The sequence below is a fragment of the Rhamphochromis longiceps genome, linkage group LG23, assembly GCF_057381845.1.
Source record: "Rhamphochromis longiceps isolate RC_006_pf linkage group LG23, R_longiceps_female_GT1.1, whole genome shotgun sequence".
In the NCBI taxonomy this organism is placed as follows: domain Eukaryota; kingdom Metazoa; phylum Chordata; class Actinopteri; order Cichliformes; family Cichlidae; genus Rhamphochromis; species Rhamphochromis longiceps.
Window position 1 is genome coordinate 43,002,269 of NC_140578.1, and position 19,305 is coordinate 43,021,573.

At 42.7% G+C, this 19,305-nt stretch overlaps 1 protein-coding gene and 1 long non-coding RNA gene across 2 annotated transcripts; one reads left to right on the plus strand and one right to left on the minus strand.

Annotated features, from left to right (window-relative positions):
• Positions 1-499: 499 nt before the first annotated feature.
• LOC146642728 (uncharacterized) lies at positions 500-19,086 on the minus strand. The gene is made up of 3 exons (XM_085399316.1): positions 16,539-19,086; positions 8,045-8,115; positions 500-2,851 (listed from the first exon to the last, which is right to left on the minus strand). The coding sequence occupies exons 1-3, from the start codon at positions 18,808-18,810 to the stop codon at positions 500-502; spliced, it is 4,695 nt and encodes a 1,564-aa protein (XP_085255442.1). The 5' UTR covers positions 18,811-19,086.
• On the plus strand, positions 7,623-8,449 carry LOC146642729 (uncharacterized). Its single transcript, XR_014909571.1, has 2 exons — positions 7,623-7,990; positions 8,070-8,449. It is a non-coding gene; the product is annotated as an uncharacterized LOC146642729 (long non-coding RNA).
• Positions 19,087-19,305: the final 219 nt, after the last annotated feature.

Here is a 19,305-nt window from a genome sequence, read left to right on the forward strand (position 1 = left end):
AAGAATTTCAAACAACAATTAATTGATGCTCAAAGCAGGTTTATTTAATTAATATCCAGATTTCCAATTAGTTCCGAATTGATTCAGCAGCAAATCACATCACCAGTCACTTCAAGGCTGTATGTATTATTGTAAGGTAGACCCTACAATAATACATACAGAGAACCCAACAATCATATGACCCCCTATGAGCAAGCACTTTGGCGACAGTGGGAAGGAAAAACTCCCTTTTTATAGGAAGAAACCTCCGGCAGAACCAGGCTCAGGTCGGGGCGGCCATCTGCTGCGACCGGTTGGGGTGAGAGACTGAAGACGTTTGTTGTAGGTCTGATTGAAGGACTGATGTGATGGTAAGTTGTCTGCTGCTCCGCTTTGAATATTGAGAGATTAGTTGATGGATTTCAAGCCAAATTGTGCCCAAGTTTAAGACCACATTCATTGCTTTTTTTTGTTGATGTTATTGTTTTGGGCTTTTTTTCCACAAGAATTTCTAGCTCCCCTAGAATTCTGGCCACCCAAACGATGATTGCTGCTGAGAGAACACAAGGTTTTGTCCCCCTGTACTATTCATGTCAGTGCAGGGGGTTCTCCTTGAGAGGCCAGGGTGGAAAAAGGGATGCTTCAGAACCTCCAAGGGTGTTATGCGCTGATTTGCATCCAAGGCCAACATTTCTTTGATTAGCCTTACAAATAATGTTTGGCCATTTTCCGGTCCTCGCCTAACTTTCAGCAGTTTTTCGAGGTCATCGAGACACTTAAGTTTTATATATCGAGTTTCCTTGGATCGATAATGTGTCTCGTATTGAAATTGTTCTTGGGTCTTAAATGTCCAGCGCTGTTTGTTGTAGTTATCCTCGATGAAGTAGCAGTCAGTGTACAAGCCAGACTCTAGGAGATGATCTGGTAGCTGACCCTGGGTTTCAATTATGAATTTTAAAACATCATAATCGTCTTCCCCAGGATAGAGAGGCACCCCTGTAGCAAGCTCCACAGCTACCAGCCCCAGAGACCACATGTCGATTGCTTCGTCGTATGGAATGCCAAGCATAACCTCAGGTGCACAATAACCAATTGTCCCCACACGGTCACCAGGAATCACTGCAGAAGCAGGACATGCGAGGCCAAAGTCTATGAGTTTGACTTTGACGGGAGACTTAGTGCGGTTCACAACCATGATGTTTCCAGGTTTGAGGTCAGCATGCACTATTCCCACAGAACCCAGGTGGAACAGAGCATTTGCGAGCTGATGCAAAATTGGCCTGAGTTCTCTCATTGGGAGACCTCGGTTATTCCGGTCCCCAATGTAGTCCCACAGGCTTTGGTCGAGCAATTCGAAATTCAAGCAAATGCGCTGTCCATCGAGGAAATAGTCGTTCCATTCCACAATGTTGCACCTGTCTGGATCCAAGCGTCGTAGCTGCTCCAGGATGAAAATTTCCAGTTTTGCCTGGAGCAGAATTTCAGGGTCGCTCTTGTTGACTTTAATAGCAACGGTTTTGTTGTTTTTTGTATCGCGACATCTGGTTACCAAACCAAAGCCTCCTTCTCCAAGGAAGGCCTCTACCACGTGGTGATCTCCTAAAATGGTCCCTTCCGTTATTTGAAGATCATCTTCAGAGGCAGATGGGTTGGCTGAGGTGTTGATGTCTCCTTTTTGAGGAAATTCAACTGAGTTTTGGAAACTGCAGCTGAATTTTTGCAATCCATGACTTTTCCAGCTTGAAGGCTGCTGAGAGAGCACAAGGAGTTCTCCCCCTGTACTATTCATGTCAGTGCAGGGGGTTCTCCTTGAGAGGCCAGGGTTGAAAAAGGGATGCTTCAGAACCTCCGAGGGTGTTATGCGCTGATTTGCATCCAAGGCCAACATTTCTTTGATTAGCCTTACAAATAATGTTTGGCCATTTTCCGGTCCTCGCCTAACTTTCAGCAGTTGTTCGAGGTCATCGAGACACTTAAGTTTTATCGATCGAGTTTCCTTGGATCGATAATCTGTCTCGTATTGAAATTGTTCTGGGGTCTTAAATGTCCAGCGCTGTTCCTTGTGGTTATCCTCGATGAAATAGCTGTCAGTGTACAAGCCAGACTCTAGGAGATGATCTGGTAGCTGACCCTGGGTTTCAATTATGAATTTCAAAACGTCATAATCGTCTTCCCCAGGATAGAGAGGCACCCCTGTAGCAAGCTCCACAGCTACCAGCCCTAGAGACCACATGTCAATTGCTTCATCATATGGAGTGCCAAGCATAATCTCAGGTGCACAATAACCAATTGTCCCCACACAGTCACCAGGAATCACTGCAGAGGTGTTACATGCGATGCCAAAGTCTATAAGTTTGACTCTGACTTGAGACTCACTGCGGTTCACAACCATGATGTTGACAGGTTTGAGGTCAGCATGCACTATTCCCACAGAACCCAGGTGGAATAGAGCATTTGCGAGCTGATTCAAAATTGGCCTGATTTCTCTCATTGGGAGACCTCGGTTATTCCGGTCCCCTATGTAGTCTGACAGGCTTTGGTCGAGGAGTTCAAAATTCAGGCAAATGCGCTCTCCATCGAGGAAATAGCCGTTCCATTCGACGATGTTGCACCTGTCTGGATCCAAGCGTCGTAGCTGCTCCAGGATGAAAATTTCCAGTTTTGCCTGGAGCAGAATTTCAGGGTCGCTCTTGTTGACTTTAACAGCAACAGTTTTGTTGTTTTTTGTATCGCGACATCTGGTTACAACACCAAAGCTTCCTTCTCCAAGGAAAGCCTCCACCATGTGGTGATCTCCCAAAATGGTCCCTTTAGATATTCCAAGCTCATCTGAGCCGAAGGATGGGTTGGCTGACATGGTGTAAAGTTTGCGCTGTGAATTGGTGAGAAACAAAACTGAACTTGTTCTGGTTTCTCTCGTAAATTGCTCTCAAATCTTCTCAAAAGGGTTTTAGTTGCTGCAGGTCAACGTCCGTTAAGCATAAAGTAACAGGTGAGCGCTCCTATTTATAGGTTTTCGGATCAAAGCAAAGTTATGACGTCAGAAAGGATCAAAGCAAAGTTACCACGTCACAAGCGATCGAAGCGATTCTAATATGTGCGCATGCGCACATATGAGAAGCGATCGAAGGGATTCTAATATGTGCGCATGCGCACACGTGCTTGCTTGTGTAATATTGTTCACAGTAAACTTGACCCTAATCAATTTAATATCAGTCAATCAAAGAAAATGTTAGTTTTGGAAAATTTTAAAATGACATAACTGACAGTTAAAACATTTTTTGTTCATGTATTTGTATTTGTATTGTCTTCGGGGTTTTTTTTTTGCATACCATGTCAAGCTTTTCTGTATATAGTCATGTCGTAGATTTCGGAGCAAACAAGAAATTGAATTGGATTTTAATATTGCAGTGCTTGGATTTCGGATTTGGTGCTTAAAACTTCTTGAAACTGTAACCGTATTTCATTCACCACAAAGAACTATCTGATTGAATAGTTTTCTTATCAGATAGAGAAATAAAACGAGTCGCAAAGTCTAAAAGCAACATTTCTCTGCCTGGGCTGTACCTCTGCACGTTAGTCTGTTTCAGTGTGTGACCCCCCACCCCCTCCCTGATCAGTCGGGGGTGAGTGCGCTAATGTGCCTGGAGGCCGTTTTAATGAGTGTTTGCTGGAAAACGAAAAATACAAGAAGGATTTGTACGTTTTCACAACGGGGGAGTTTGCGTAAGTACTAGTAAATAATTTTCTCGAGTGTGTACGTTACACATGTTATTTGTTTAAAATTGGTATTATTATTTTGCTAGCTAGCAAACTCGCGGGATAAAGGATTGAAGTGCACTCAGTGCGATACAATACGGTGGCGCTATTCTAACAGTTAGTTATTGCAGGGTAACTTGTAGAATATGCTGTGAATTGAACCAAGATTACACAGCAGTAGCAGTAATACGAGTTACTTCCCTCAAGTGAAAGCGTTAAACGTTAGCCCGATGCTTAACTAGCCAACGTCAGGCTTTCTGATTGAAGGCTAAAAGCGACGTTGTCACCAAGTAAACAGAATATTGATGATATTTTTGTGTGTCGCTGCAGCCTTTTCAAGTATTAACCTGGTGTCTTTGGGAACAGCTTAGGGGGAAATGACGGTAATATGACTGAACCATATGGGAAGAAAGAATAGGCACTTTTTGTGCTAGCGAAGTTTCCTGGCTTTCATTCAAAATCTGTTTATCATTAAACAATTGAAACATAATGGCTTCGAGCTGACATTGAGGCCTGTGGGGCACTATCAGCCACTGAGACAGTAGACAAGTGACTATTTCACACTTTAAGGCTGCCTGTTTATTTAAGGGAGATGAACAGTACATTATAACTGTACATAATAATATCAATGATGATAGATTAAATAAATGGGTTTTTGAAAGACGCTTGTGCATTTTTAAAGTCTAAAGTGTTGAATTGATCTGAGTATGTCATCTGTTCAAAGCCTCTCCCAGTCAGTGCTGTTCTCTATGCCTGTCTTACTCTACATGATGTTATTAGCACAAACACTTTAAAGGTGATAATTAGGTCTACAACAATAACACAGACTGCAATGTAGTTAAGCGTCTTACAGTTAGTTTTGAATGAATGAACTTAAAAAACAACACAAGCAAAGATCTGTCTCCTCCTGTTTTTTGTGTCACATAAGAAAGAAGCATCAATATCTGATGAGAAGACTTATTCATTTGGCCTTTCACGTGGTCTTACTCAGGTGATGCGAAGTGAAATATGCATCCTTTTTATGGTAATGTGCTGGAAAATGTTGAAAATGGACATTAAACGTGCTTACAAAGTGCTTGAATTTGACCCTGAAAGGTGTATGAAGCCAGAAAAAGTCACACTTGGAGTAAAAACCTCTCATAGCAAGTTAATCATATTCAATTGATTTGATGCTTTCAGCACAAAATTTAGCCACACAGTCAGGACAGCGTCTGCTTTACCTTCATCGGTAAACGTGTTTATGCAGTACATAGTAACAGTGTGGCTGAGTCCTCTGCTTCAAATCAGTTCCAGTACATTTGGAGATGTAAGTCTTAACCTTTCACATGCATCGGGAAGGAAAAAACATTTAATCTGCACAGTACTGCCGAAGTGCAGCGATACATTGTGAAGTGCACATTTGCATTTGTCATACAGTACCGAGCAAAAGTCTTGAACCACCCCCTTATTTTTTCGTGTTTTGCCAGGTCAGTCTGTGTTAACGGTGTTATTAACTGCATTCTTCAACTAAAGAAGTGAGAACAAATGATGTGGGGTTTTGTTTTTTTGCAATAGGCTGCAAGTAAATGTGTACAGATACAATTTAAAATTGGTTCTTTGTTAAGTTTTCTGGTCCTTTCCGTGACTTAGGTGTCTGACAAAAAGTGGTCAAATACAAGCCCTGGATTAAAAATCAGAAACACTTTAAAAAGCCTGGAGAGCTATTCCTTAATACCACTTTAAAGATTACAGGGAAGTCCGGATCCCTGGAAGCAAATGAGGGATGGCTCAAGACTTTTGCACAGTGCTGTACATGTCATGTTCCCTGTTTTATAGCTCAGCTCAAACTGACACGTTCTCACTAACTGCTTCTCATTTTCTCCACAGTAAACTTTGACCACTTCCAGATACTGCGGGCCATCGGGAAAGGAAGCTTTGGAAAGGTAATGCAGCCTCCATTTTTCACGCCACTTGTATATTGTTTGCCCTTAATTACCCACCACGGTCGTCATCTCTAAAGAATCAGTGCAAGCGAAGCGAAATGTGCTGGGATTACACTTTAGTTCTCGTGTGCTGCTGTTATTTAATAACAGTTATAAATGCAGCTGATGTAATTATTTCTATAAAGTCAGTTAGAGGAGAGCCGATTTCTATTTCATCTCACTCAATCTAGGTGGGAATTTTGACCCCACGTCTCAATTTAATTACACAGCAGCAAAATTCTGCGGCTCTATTTGTCATCGCGCTCAACGGTTGGGCTGAAGGCAGGAGGAGAACTTAGTGTGTGTGTGATACACAATTGGGGCTGCAGAGATTGGAATAGTTTACCTTCATTTTAAATATCACTGCCCTGTGCACATTGTTGGCTTTAAAATTCAAACTTAAAGAGTTTGTAAGTAAACTGGCTGAGATGAGACAGACGATGCACCGGGTCCTCGTCTGAGTGCTGGCTTTCAGTTGTGCTGTTTCTCTTGCCCAGCCATGCACACACAGACACTGTGCTACACTTACACAGTGAGACAGATGCTCACAGAGACGTCCAGATACATTTTGTCCTTGCTGGAGGTCATCTTGTGTTTTTTGGCCCACTGTGGCCTCACACCGAGCTCCTGCTGTTTTTTGAACACTTTAACAGCACCAGTCTTTAGCTTCCTGTTGAACACACTTAAGTGGGGGAGGTGTTATTATTAGTGGTAAATGATTTGTGTATTTGTTGGATGCACCTCAGAGCAACAGGAAACATGACACGACACGCTCCAGTAACCTGCAGTCTTTACAGTGAGGACACACAAACATTAACCCTCTGCTCCTTACAGAAACTCTCTAAATCCTGTAAGTTTCTTGACTGCCACTTGGAAAGTTGAAACTTCAGCTCCCTCCACAGATTTTCTACAGTACTGATGTCTGGAGACTGACTAGACCACTCCGTGATCTTATAGCACTTCTCCATTAGTACATACTCAGATCAGCTTGCTGTGACTCATTTTCCATTACAATCAAGTACCACCTAATGTGCGTGGGGTCATTACAGCAAAGCGGCCCGATGTCCATGTTGTCATTTATGAGCAACACGAATGCCACAACAAAGGAAGACGTCGCAGCGATGATGTATCTGTGGCTTTTTGTCACACTTGGAAACCACGGTGTTGTGCAGCTATTTGCCTTGTTGCAGGGTTTTAAAAAAACTGCAGTTTTGATTTTAGTGAAAGACAAAAGCCAATCCGTGGCCTGCAGTCTGACGATGTCACATTTCCTGACTGCTTGGAACCCCGACTAAGTCGTCCTGTAGCCCACATCATAATGTTTCCATCTCTCTGCTTGACTGCAGGGATGCTATTTTTTGCATCACACTCCTATTTCAAAAGGTCAGTTAAAGCCACATAATTTCGTTTCATCTCCCCACAGCACTTTCTCCAAAGTCTTCCCTGAATCATTTAGATGTTCACTGGCACTTGAGATGGGCCTATACATGTTTCTCCTTGAACAGGTAGCTACCCTATGTTAGCCTAGCTTTCTATCACTGATGCTCTGTGTGTATGCTGCTGCCTCTCGTCTCGTGTTACTTAAAAAATTAACCCCACAGCTTCAATAACCGTATCTAAAAATCTCTCATTGAAAGTTACGGTTGAAGGTTTGGAAACATTTTGGGGTAGCCAGTGTTAAATAGAGACAGTGCCACATTCTTTATCTAGTCATTGTAATGAAAGAAGCACATTTAAAAACTATATGAGAGTTTGCTTTTAACAAGCATGTAATGACTCTACTTAGTTTAGGTAGTCTTAGGGAGTCAAACTGAAGGTAGCATTTTGTGGATGTTTTCCCTGCTGCCCGATCCCATCAGTCTCTTAAAGCATCATTTTTTATGCGCCCTGGTGTGACAGAGGTTTCATGGAGCTACAGGTTACCTGAGCACATCAGGTATATTACGGTTGAAAACGAGTGCCCGGCCTTCCAGTGGGTGGTCGACCCCTCGTGCACAGCTCAGGAGTCTAAACGACCCAGCAGTTATGGACATGTGTGTTTTTGGTGTGCTGTCCCTCCTTCTCCCTGCTTGCAGGTGTGTGTGTGTGTGTGTGTGTGTGTGTGTGTGTGTGTGGATGCCGGCGTTTCTGAGAGCACCTGTTTACAGGCACCTTCAGGCCTGGTGGGTGTGGCCCTGCCAGGTGGTTGGCCACACCTGAAGACCATCACACAGCTGATCAAGCCTTGTCGGAGGAGCTACTTAAGAATGCGGTGGCGCTCTCTCTGACGCTGGATCATTGCGTGACTTCACGTTAGTCTCTCGGCCAGTCAGTACGGATAGTCTGCCGCATTGTATGTGTCTTACGGCTGCCTGTTTGTTATCTCCCCAGGAGAAGCGTGGAGACGAGAGGGCAGCGAGCACGGGGTGCTCAGACACTGAGGAGCGGAGACAAGGAACACTAGCACTGGGAAGACGACATTTCACGGGAGTCGGGAACGCACTGCGGATTTATTGTTATTTTCCATTCACTGTAAATAAACGCACTGCTTGCATTCAGAGCTCCGTGCCTGGCTCCTCCTTCCTCACATCCCCACGGTTGACGCTGGCCAACCGTGACAAATACCTTTTCTTAGATTCATTATTAGTTCAACATTGACAAATAGTAGTTGACTAATATCAGGAGCCAAAAAGAAAACAAAAAACAAACTAAATAAATATTTCAGACGCTGAAAATAAATTATTACGGTCGTTTAAATTTGCTGTCAGCAAGTTAGGTCTAATACATGTAGTCAATCTAATGAATCAATATTACATGTAAAAAGTACAGAACTGAAAATGAAACTAAAATATAACGGTAAATGAACTGGTTCTTGTATAAAACCTTTCTACTCTCTACAACTTGCCTCATTCATGCACTCACTTTTTTCTATGCTTTTTCTCTGTAAGTGCTTTCTATCTAACATTAATACGCATTCATCCTCCCGATGGATGCATCGGAGAGCAACTTGGGGTTAGCATCTTGCCCAAGGATATTTGGCATGCAGGCTGGAGCAGGCGGGGATTGAACCAGCAACTTTCTGATTAGTAGGTTTCCTGCTCTACCTGAGCTACAGACACCCCAATTTGTGGTGCTCTGGAAACAACACGTTCTCATCCCAACAGGTAACGATGCTATGTGACAGATCATTGGTATGTGTAAATGTGTTTTTTGTTCTAATCATGAATCGCTTTGTAAAACAAGACCTGATAGGGTTAAGGTTAAAGTTATGGTTAGAGTTAATGTTAGGGATAGGGCTGGAATGGACGGCTGGAGCCTCTCCTCCAAGTGTGTGTTACTGCCGCCATCAGCATTCTGTTGTATGCTTTTCTCTGTAAGCGCTTCGAGCCTGTACTTTTTTGCTTTAGCTGAGTAATGAAGTTGAATCAGTACTTTAACTTTCACTGGAACAATAGTATTTTTACTTCTACTTAAGAATGTCTGATCTTTTGCCAACTCTGGCTGTCTCTCAGTCTTGGAATACCCACTTGTTGTCCAGCGGTGTCCTGGGAATATGGGAACTAGACAGACTGGGGAAACAATGGGAGGAGACACAAAGATGGAATCACTTTTACCATCTTTTATGTATTTGCTGGTCGTCTTATTTCTTCTATTTTGCAAGCACAGTGTTGCAATCATTGTCTTTGTGGTACAATGACACAGGTAGAATGCAGGTGTTTTCATGTAACACGATGCCAGAAAGATGAGTAATGTGTTTTGAAGAGAAGATAAAACATCATGTTTGAACAAAGATAAGCAGCAGACACGTCTGTGTGTGAGTTATTCAGGTTCAGTAAGAAGGTAATATGTCTGCAGAATTTGTAATTCTTGTGAAGATATTGCTTGTACAATAAATAAAATCCCTTTAACTTCTTCTGGAGAGTGTCTTTATATATTTAGTCATTTTGGGGCGATCCTTTATTTAGTACTAACTCTAGTCGGGGATATATATCAGAGTTTACTTTCAGATATGAGCATTGTGTTTTCTGTGGATGAATGAATGAATTATTTATTTATGTATTTTTTGAAAGACTGGCTCATGTAAAATCTCTGAAAGTATGACACAGCTCTCCTGTTACACTTTATGGACACCTGAGCTTCACCATGAGGGCCTGTCTTTATTCACTGAAATCCACTTTTATAATGAATTCACAGTAATCACTGACACCTTCAGAGCATTACATTCATTAAAGACGTCTTCTACACCTACTCTTCCAGACGACCGACACATACTTCAACCACTGCAGGTTAACCAGCCACTCATCAGTAAAGCAAAAACTAAATGTAAATGTCCTCATGTGGAAAAGACTGAAACACAACTCCCACATATCACTAATGTAACAGATCCATTTAGGGAGAGTGAGAACACTAGGCTGGATGTGTTTTAATGCAGGAACATTCATCATGTCTTGAGTTCAACAAATCATTTACATTGAATATGTGAGCTGGATGGTTACACGATACAATGTGATTGTCAACAATAACTGCAATGAACGCTGGTTTGAGGGCGGAGTCAAGGAGGCCATTTACGTGAAAAGGGAAAGACCCTCTCTGAATCAAGGAGGGGGCCTAAGGGTACATCTGTCACCATCTTACAATACGAAGCTGTAAAAAAGTAATTATAAAAAAGCATTTTTGTAGCTGAATGTTACTGGATAGCTGTTTCATCTGTAACACATCAAAATAACCTGCTAAGGTTTAATAGGCTATAAGGAACACAGTCACTTCCTGAGCCCTGGGCAATAAGAGACGTTTTGTGTTTTATAATTTATTGATATGTTTGATCCTTTCTGACCTGCGTTAATGAAGCAGTCATTAGAGCACCATGTCCGCTATAATAGTTCTGTAGTTTGATGCTTGAGTCGTTGCAGACTTGTTGAAACTCCCTCACCCGTCAAAGCAGCGTCTTTGTTATTGGAGTCCAGCAGATGGCAGTGTTTCACTGTCTGACGGCTGTCTGAAGCTTCAGCTGGTTTATCCGTTTGCTATGTTTGCCATGTTACAGTGGGGAGGAAAAACTCCTTTTTAACAGGAATATCTAGACATGAGTGATTACTGCAGTGGGGCACTATCTGTGCTATCTATAAGAAATGTTAGCAACAATAAAACTCTGAGGATCAGGGCTCCATTTCACTCCAGTGTTCAGTGGCATTTTAAAAGAGTGAATACCGACGCTGAATGTCTTTGTAAAGCAAAAGCACTTTGTTAGCCTTTACAGAGCAAAGCTATGGATCAATGTGCAGTGAAGAAAAATCGAGGTGGCCAGTCTGTCCTTTCCTAACCAATCACAGAGCTCCTTACATTGTTGCGCTGGAGAATAACTAAATATAATATAAAGATGATATTGAAAATAATCTTTTGTAGAGTCACTACTTAGTGGGCAGAGGACAGTTATCACTTTGCTGGATGCTTTAAAGTCGCATGTTCTGTATTTGCAGATTAACAGGATATTAACAGATTAACAGCTTTCATTAGACTTCATATGATAATCAGATAAGATAGAACTTTATTAATCCCTTGGGTGGGTTCCTCTGGGAAATTCGGTTTCCAAAAGCACAGCACCGACAGAAGTTACAGTTACAGAATGAATGTTATATATATACATACATACACACACATATATAAATACAGAGACAAATATAAATATAAATAAAATATACGAAGGGGATAAATAGAATAAATAGGAATAAAAAATAAAAATACAAGTGAATTGCACATTTCAAGTATTGAGGTCTATTTGCACCACTGACTATTAACAAAAGTATTGCACAAAGGTATTGCACAGTGAGGTGAAGAGGCACTACAGCTTAGTTGTTCCCCCCTCCTTTGTCCTCCTGTCTCCCCTCCCTCTCCCCTCCAGAGAGGAGTTAAACAGTTTGATGGCGTGTGGGACAAAGGAGTTTTTAAGTCTGTTAGTTCTTGTCTTGGGGAGAAGCAACCTGTCACTGAACAGACTCTTCTGGTTGTTAATGGCCGTGTGCAGAGCAGCATTGTTCATAATGTCCAGCAGTTTTTTTAGTGTCCTTTTCTCTGCCACTGTCACCAGAGTGTCCAGCTTCATGCCGACCACAGAGCTAGCCCTCCTGATCAGTTTCTCCAGCCTGGATGAGTCCTTCTTTGCTGTGCTGCTCCCCCAGCACACCACAGCATAGAAAAGTACTCCAGCAACCACTGACTGGTAAAACATCCTCAGGAGCTTCCTGCAGATGTTAAAAGACCTCAGCCTCCTGAGGAAGTACAGTCGGCTTTGGGCTTTTTTATACAGGTGCTCTGTGTTGCATGACCAGTCCAGTTTATTGTCCACCCACAGCCCGAGGTACTTGTACTTGTTGACCACCTCCTCCCCCTCTATCTGAACCGGCAGTGGACCTTCTCTGGACCTCCCGAAGTCCACAACCAGTTCCTTGGTCTTTGAGGTGTTGAGTTGCAGGTGGTTTGTGCAACTCAACACCTCAACAGTGAAGTGTTTCTCTTTCAGTGTTTATTCTTGGACATGGATATGCATATACATGGATTTTATTAAAATATGAAATTATTGTGTAAATAACGCTACATGTTAGATCAAAAGTTAGTAGAATTACAAAGGGTTTGTAGATTGTAAATGCAAAATGAGTTTGATTAGCCTGTAGAAACACAAAAGAGAGTAACAGGAAGTGTGTGTGTGACAGGACCTTTGCATGCCTATAGAAGGAGTGAGCACCCAGAGAGAAAAACAGAAGAGACAGACTCTAGCCAGATGAAGCAATGGAGGCTTTAAGAAAAGACATGAAAATGATATTAATGGTATGGTTTAGTGTGTTAATATAGGCCACAAATAGATAAAGGTGGACTTTCCTCAACCTAGAATTTTGAGCATAGCAGCAAAACCATAGATTTAACATAATTGGGAAAAAACAAGCCAAAGTTTGGCTTAAAATTTTACAGCTTGACCTCCCACTTGTCCCGATCCTGAGAAGAAGCTCAAAGGACAGTCAATCTCCTGATGAAGACCAACAGAGCATCGTGAACCTGAAGAATTAACAGCAGGCTGGTAAGAACAGTGTGACATAACTGTTTAAAGGCATTGAATGTGATATTTTGCCTGGCTGGGACTTAATCTACAAGGAAAATACTGAAAGGAAACGGAGAAGAAACAGATTGTGTTTGCTGGAGATTTAAGACAACAAAGGACACTTTGAGAAGGGTACAGGGGCCAGTGGGAAGGTGAAGCCCAGAGGAGTATAATTGGGTTGAAATTGAAGCCTGAAAAAGGCCCAACAGAGACTGTACTTCCTGAGAATTCTCAGGAGGAATAACATCACACAGAGACTGCTGGTGTCCTTCTACAGAGCCACCATTGAGAGTGTTCTAACTTACTGCATATGTATTTGGTACACTAGCTGCACAGGGGCTCAGAGGAAAGCACTCCAAGGGATCATTAACACCGCCCAAAAGATCACTGGCTGCCCTCTCCCCACACTGGACGTTCTACACAACGCCCACTGTTTTAAAAAGGCCCAAAACATCATAAAAGACACCTCACATCCTGGCCACTCCCTGTTCGAACTGTTGCCCTCAGGCAGACGGTACAGGGCAATCAGAGCAAGGACTAATAGACTCAAACACAGTTGTTATCCAACTGCAATAACACATCTGAATACTACAAAAAAAATGTCCATCACGCCACTCTTGTGTTAATCTATGCACGGTCTGAAGCATGTGTGTGGGAATGTATGTGAATGTTTTACTGTTACATCTTATTAGTATTTTAAGTATTCTATCTATTTTATTTATTGAATTTTATTGTTTTATTTATATTTTGATATTGCTAGGGATGATGCAATGATCGGGGACCATTCTTCATTTCGTTGTTCTCGTGACAATGACAATAAAGTTTCTGATTCTGATTCTGAACTCATGATGGTGTTTAGAGATGTCCACCAGAGCACAACAAAGAGTCTCTTGCAGATTAAACCCAGGCGATAAGGTCCATACCAAGTACTCCTAATGACGCCAACAGTTTGCAAAATCGCTGAGAGGCCCTTTTGGATCCACCAGAGCCATTGCAAAAAAGTGGAAGTGAGTGACAGCATAACCTAAAAGACACCACCACCCCGACTCTTTGGTGATCTACAGGTGAAGGGAGGGCTGATTGGGTATATCCCGCCTTCTACTTCTCACCTGTAGTCTACTCACCAGAGAAATCGGTGTGTCTGGTCATCATGAAGATTATTCTGTTTACCACCTTGGCCCTGCTGCTTACAGCATGGACTCTGATGCACTTAATGGATCAAGAAGCCAACTTGTATAGAAGGACATGGACATATGACAATTCACACCTGGTCGAAGTGACACAGGACCACATCCATCCCTGGATGAACAACGCCTGATACAGATATATATGCTCACACATGCCTACTACAACGCAGCATGCTATATTATATGGCAAACCTATGAATATGACTCAAGTGACATGCGCAGCAAGCTTTGCCAATCTAGATTATCAATATTCAGGAATTGTCCTAAACCACAGCGACCCCCTGACTATGGGACTATCGTTTTGGGCTGTTTTTAAATGCATCGACCACCATCAACAAAGAGCAACTTCTCCTCACACTTGTCCAGCTGTCAAACTCTGAAAGAGTTACAGTTTCACCACTGAGCACTTTGAATGGTTATTCTTTTATTTAAAAGCACTTATTCTAGCTGCATCATCAATACGACAAAAACTGTGACTTCAACAAAAATGTATCTAAAAATATTTAGGGGGAAATGTTCCTACACCCCTCATGTAAACGTTACACCTCCAAAAGGGAGAAATAATCAGAATAAGGCGTAATCATTGTCTTGATAATAATGACCATGAAAATGAAACTAGGCCTACCTTTAGTTCAGCACACTCAGTGTTGCATAAAGACATGCGAACATGCCATCATCCATTCTGGAGCCTACTTTTAAAAAGAGCGAGCTGTTTATTCTGGCTGAGTAGCAAACAGAACCAACCATGAAAACCTAAACTGGGAAAACACTTGGAAACCTTGAACACTGGGAATATGGAGACACAGGGGGTAGGTGAACAGACACTCTGACAAAGGACAGAGGAAAACAGAGACAATATATATAAGACAAGAAGTAACACAGACACCCTTTTCGGTGACAAAAAAGAGAAAATATCCAGTGAAAGGCAGTTCTCTTGGAAAAACTGCCTTATTGATGTCAACGGTCAGAGAAAAATGTCTGATAGGAAGGCAACCGTAGCTCATACAACCATTTGTTGCAACCAAAGAATGCAGAAGAGCGTTTTGGTCAGCTAAGAACAGGAAATTGAAGCTACAGTTCTCAAAATCTGACATGAGAAGATTGGATAAATGTTGCCTGGTCTGATGAGTCTTGATTTCTGCTCTGACATGCAGATGGTCGGGTCAGAATTTGGCATAAATAGCATGAAAGGATGGATCCATGCTGCCTTATGTCAGCTGTGCAGACTAGTGGTGGTGGTGTCACTGTGGGGGGGAGGGGCGGTATTTTCTTGCTGAAACGTTACATAGTGAGTGTGTGTGTGTGTGTGTGTATGTGTGTGTGTGTGTGTGAGAGAGAGAGAGAGAGAGAGAGTAAGAGAGAGCTTGAGAGAAGCTGAGCTTTATTCAAAGTGATTTGAAACAAACTGCAGCAATAAGGGCAAACTAGTGCACAATTATGTTTACGTGAGCGTTATTTTGTATGCATTTGTACAGTTCCATAACTGTGAGAATACATTGATAGCATTTAACTCTAGTAACAGGCATTTGTACCAGTAAGCATGAAAAAGTAGGGAAAAGAACTAGTATGTAAGCACTGACTAGTACTGTAAAGTATATGTGTATATAGGTCAATCGTGGCTCAAGAGTTCGCAGTTCATCCTGTAATTGGAAGGTTGCCAGATTGAGCCCCGCCTCCGACAGTCTCGGTCGTTGTGTCCCGGGGCAAGACACTTCACCCGTTGCCTACTGGTGGTGGTCAGAGGGCCCGGTGGCGCCAGTGTCCGGCAGCCTCGCCTCTGTCAGTGCGCCCCAGGGCAGCTGTGGCTACAATGTAGCTGCCATCACCAGTGTGTGAATGTGTGAATGACTGAATGTAGTGTAAAGCTCTTTGGGGTCCTTGGGCACTAAGTAAAGCGCTGTACAAATACAGGCCATTTACTGTGCATGTGTTTATGCTCAAGTGTATGAATAAATTAGTCAGTTTTAAACAGTTGCAATTTAAACAGTAGAAGAGTGGCACTATATTTATATATTTATAAAGAATTTCAAACAACAATTAATTGATGCTCAAAGCAGGTTTATTTAATTAATATCCAGATTTCCAATTAGTTCCGAATTCATTCAGCAGCAAATCACATCACCAGTCACTTCAAGGCTGTATGTATTATTGTAAGGTAGACCCTACAATAATACATACAGAGAACCCAACAATCATATGACCCCCTATGAGCAAGCACTTTGGCGACAGTGGGAAGGAAAAACTCCCTTTTTACAGGAAGAAACCTCCGGCAGAACCAGGCTCAGGTCGGGGCGGCCATCTGCTGCGACCGGTTGGGGTGAGAGACTGAAGACGTTTGTTGTAGGTCTGATTGAAGGACTGATGTGATGGTAAGTTGTCTGCTGCTCCGCTTTGAATATTGAGAGATTAGTTGATGGATTTCAAGCCAAATTGTGCCCAAGTTTAAGACCACATTCATTGGTTGTTTTTGTTGATGTTATTGTTTTGGGCTTTTTTTCCACAAGAATTTCTAGCTCCCCTAGAATTCTGGCCACCCAAACGATGATTGCTGCTGAGAGAGCACAAGGTTTTGTCCCCCTGTACTATTCATGTCAGTGCAGGGGGTTCTCCTTGAGAGGCCAGGGTCGAAAAAGGGATGCTTCAGAACCTCCGAGGGTGTTATGCGCTGATTTGCATCCAAGGCCAACATTTCTTTGATTAGCCTTACAAATAATGTTTGGCCATTTTCCGGTCCTCGCCTAACCTTCAGCAGTTGTTCGAGGTCATCGAGACACTTAAGTTTTATATATCGAGTTTCCTTGGATCGATAATGTGTCTCGTATTGAAATTGTTCTGGGGTCTTAAATGTCCAGCGCTGTTTGTTGTAGTTATCCTCGATGAAGTAGCAGTCAGTGTACAAGCCAGACTCTAGGAGATGATCTGGTAGCTGACCCTGGGTTTCAATTATGAATTTTAAAACATCATAATCGTCTTCCCCAGGATAGAGAGGCACCCCTGTAGCAAGCTCCACAGCTACCAGCCCCAGAGACCACATGTCGATTGCTTTGTCGTATGGAATGCCAAGCATAACCTCAGGTGCACAATAACCAGTTGTCCCCACACAGTCACCAGGAATCACTGCAGAAGCAGGACATGCGAGGCCAAAGTCTATGAGTTTGACTGTGACGGGAGACTCAGTGCGGTTCACAACCATGATGTTTCCAGGTTTGAGGTCAGCATGCACTATTCCCACAGAACCCAGGTGGAACAGAGCATTTGCGAGCTGATGCAAAGTTGGCCTGAGTTCTCTCATTGGGAGACCTCGGTTATTCCGGTCCCCAATGTAGTCCCACAGGCTTTGGTCGAGCAATTCGAAATTCAAGCAAATGCGCTCTCCATCGAGGAAATAGCCGTTCCATTCGACAATGTTGCACCTGTCTGGATCCAAGCGTCGTAGCTGCTCCAGGATGAAAATTTCCAGTTTTGCCTGGAGCAGAATTTCAGGGTCGCTCTTGTTGACTTTAATAGCAACCGTTTTGTTGTTTTTTGTATCGCGACATCTGGTTACTAAACCAAAGCCTCCTTCTCCAAGGAAGGCCTCTACCACGTGGTGATCTCCTAAAATGGTCCCTTCCGTTATTTGAAGATCATCTTCAGAGGCAGATGGGTTGGCTGAGGTGTTGATGTCTCCTTTTTGAGGAAATTCAACTGAGTTTTGGAAACTGCAGCTGAATTTTTGTGATCCATGACTTTTCCAGCTTGAAGGCTGCTGAGAGAGCACAAGGAGTTCTCCCCCTGTACTATTCATGTCAGTGCAGGGGGTTCTCCTTGAGAGGCCAGGGTCGAAAAAGGGATGCTTCAGAACCTCCGAGGGTGTTATGCGCTGATTTGCATCCAAGGCCAACATTTCTTTGATTAGCCTTACAAATAATGTTTGGCCATTTTCCGATCCTCGCCTAACTTTCAGCAGTTGTTCGAGGTCATCGAGACACTTAAGTTTTATCGATCGAGTTTCCTTGGATCGATAATCTGTCTCGTATTGAAATTGTTCTGGGGTCTTAAATGTCCAGCGCTGTTCGTTGTGGTTATCCTCGATGAAATAGCTGTCAGTGTACAAGCCAGATTCTAGGAGATGATCTGGTAGCTGACCCTGGGTTTCAATTATGAATTTCAAAACATCATAATCGTCTTCCCCAGGATAGAGAGGCACCCCTGTAGCAAGCTCCACAGCTACCAGCCCTAGAGACCACATGTCAATTGCTTCATCATATGGAGTGCCAAGCATAATCTCAGGTGCACAATAACCAATTGTCCCCACACAGTCACCAGGAATCACTGCAGAGGTGTTACATGCGATGCCAAAGTCTATGAGTTTGACTCTGACTTGAGACTCACTGCGGTTCACAACCATGATGTTGACAGGTTTGAGGTCAGCATGCACTATTCCCACAGAACCCAGGTGGAATAGAGCATTTGCGAGCTGATGCAAAATTGGCCTGATTTCTCTCATTGGGAGACCTTGGTTATTCCGATCCCCTATGTAGTCTGACAGGCTTTGGTCGAGGAGTTCGAAATTCAGGCAAATGCGCTCTCCATCGAGGAAATAGCCGTTCCATTCCACAATGTTGCACCTGTCTGGATCCAAGCGTCGTAGCTGCTCCAGGATGAAAATTTCCAGTTTTGCCTGGAGCAGAATTTCAGGGTCGCTTTTGTTGACTTTAACAGCAACAGTTTTGTTGTTTTTTGTATCGCGACATCTCGTTACAACACCAAAGCTTCCTTCTCCAAGGAAAGCCTCCACCATGTGGTGATCTCCCAAAATGGTCCCTTTAGATATTCCAAGCTCATCTGAGCCGAAGGATGGGTTGGCTGACATGGTGTAATGTGTCTGTTTGCGCTGTGAATTGGTGAGAAACAAAACTGAACTTGTTTTGGTTTCTCTCGTAAATTGCTCTCAAATCTTCTCAAAAGGGTTTTAGTTGCTGCAGGTCAACGTCCGTTAAGCATAAAGTAACAGGTGAGCGCTCCTATTTATAGGTTTTGGAATCAAAGCAAAGTTATGACATCAGAAAGGATCAAAGCAAAGTTATCACGTCACAAGCGATCGAAGCGATTCTAATATGTGCGCATGCGCACATATGAGAAGCGATCGAAGGGGTTCTAATATGTGCGCATGCGCACATATTAGAAGCGATGGAAGGATTCTACTATGTGCGCATGCGCATACACGTGCTTGTTTGTGTAATATTGTTCACACTAAACTTGACCCTAATCAATTTAATATCAGTCAATCAAAGAAAATGTTAGTTTTGGAAAATTTTAAAATGACATAACTGACAGTTAAAACATTTTTTGTTCATGTATTTGTATT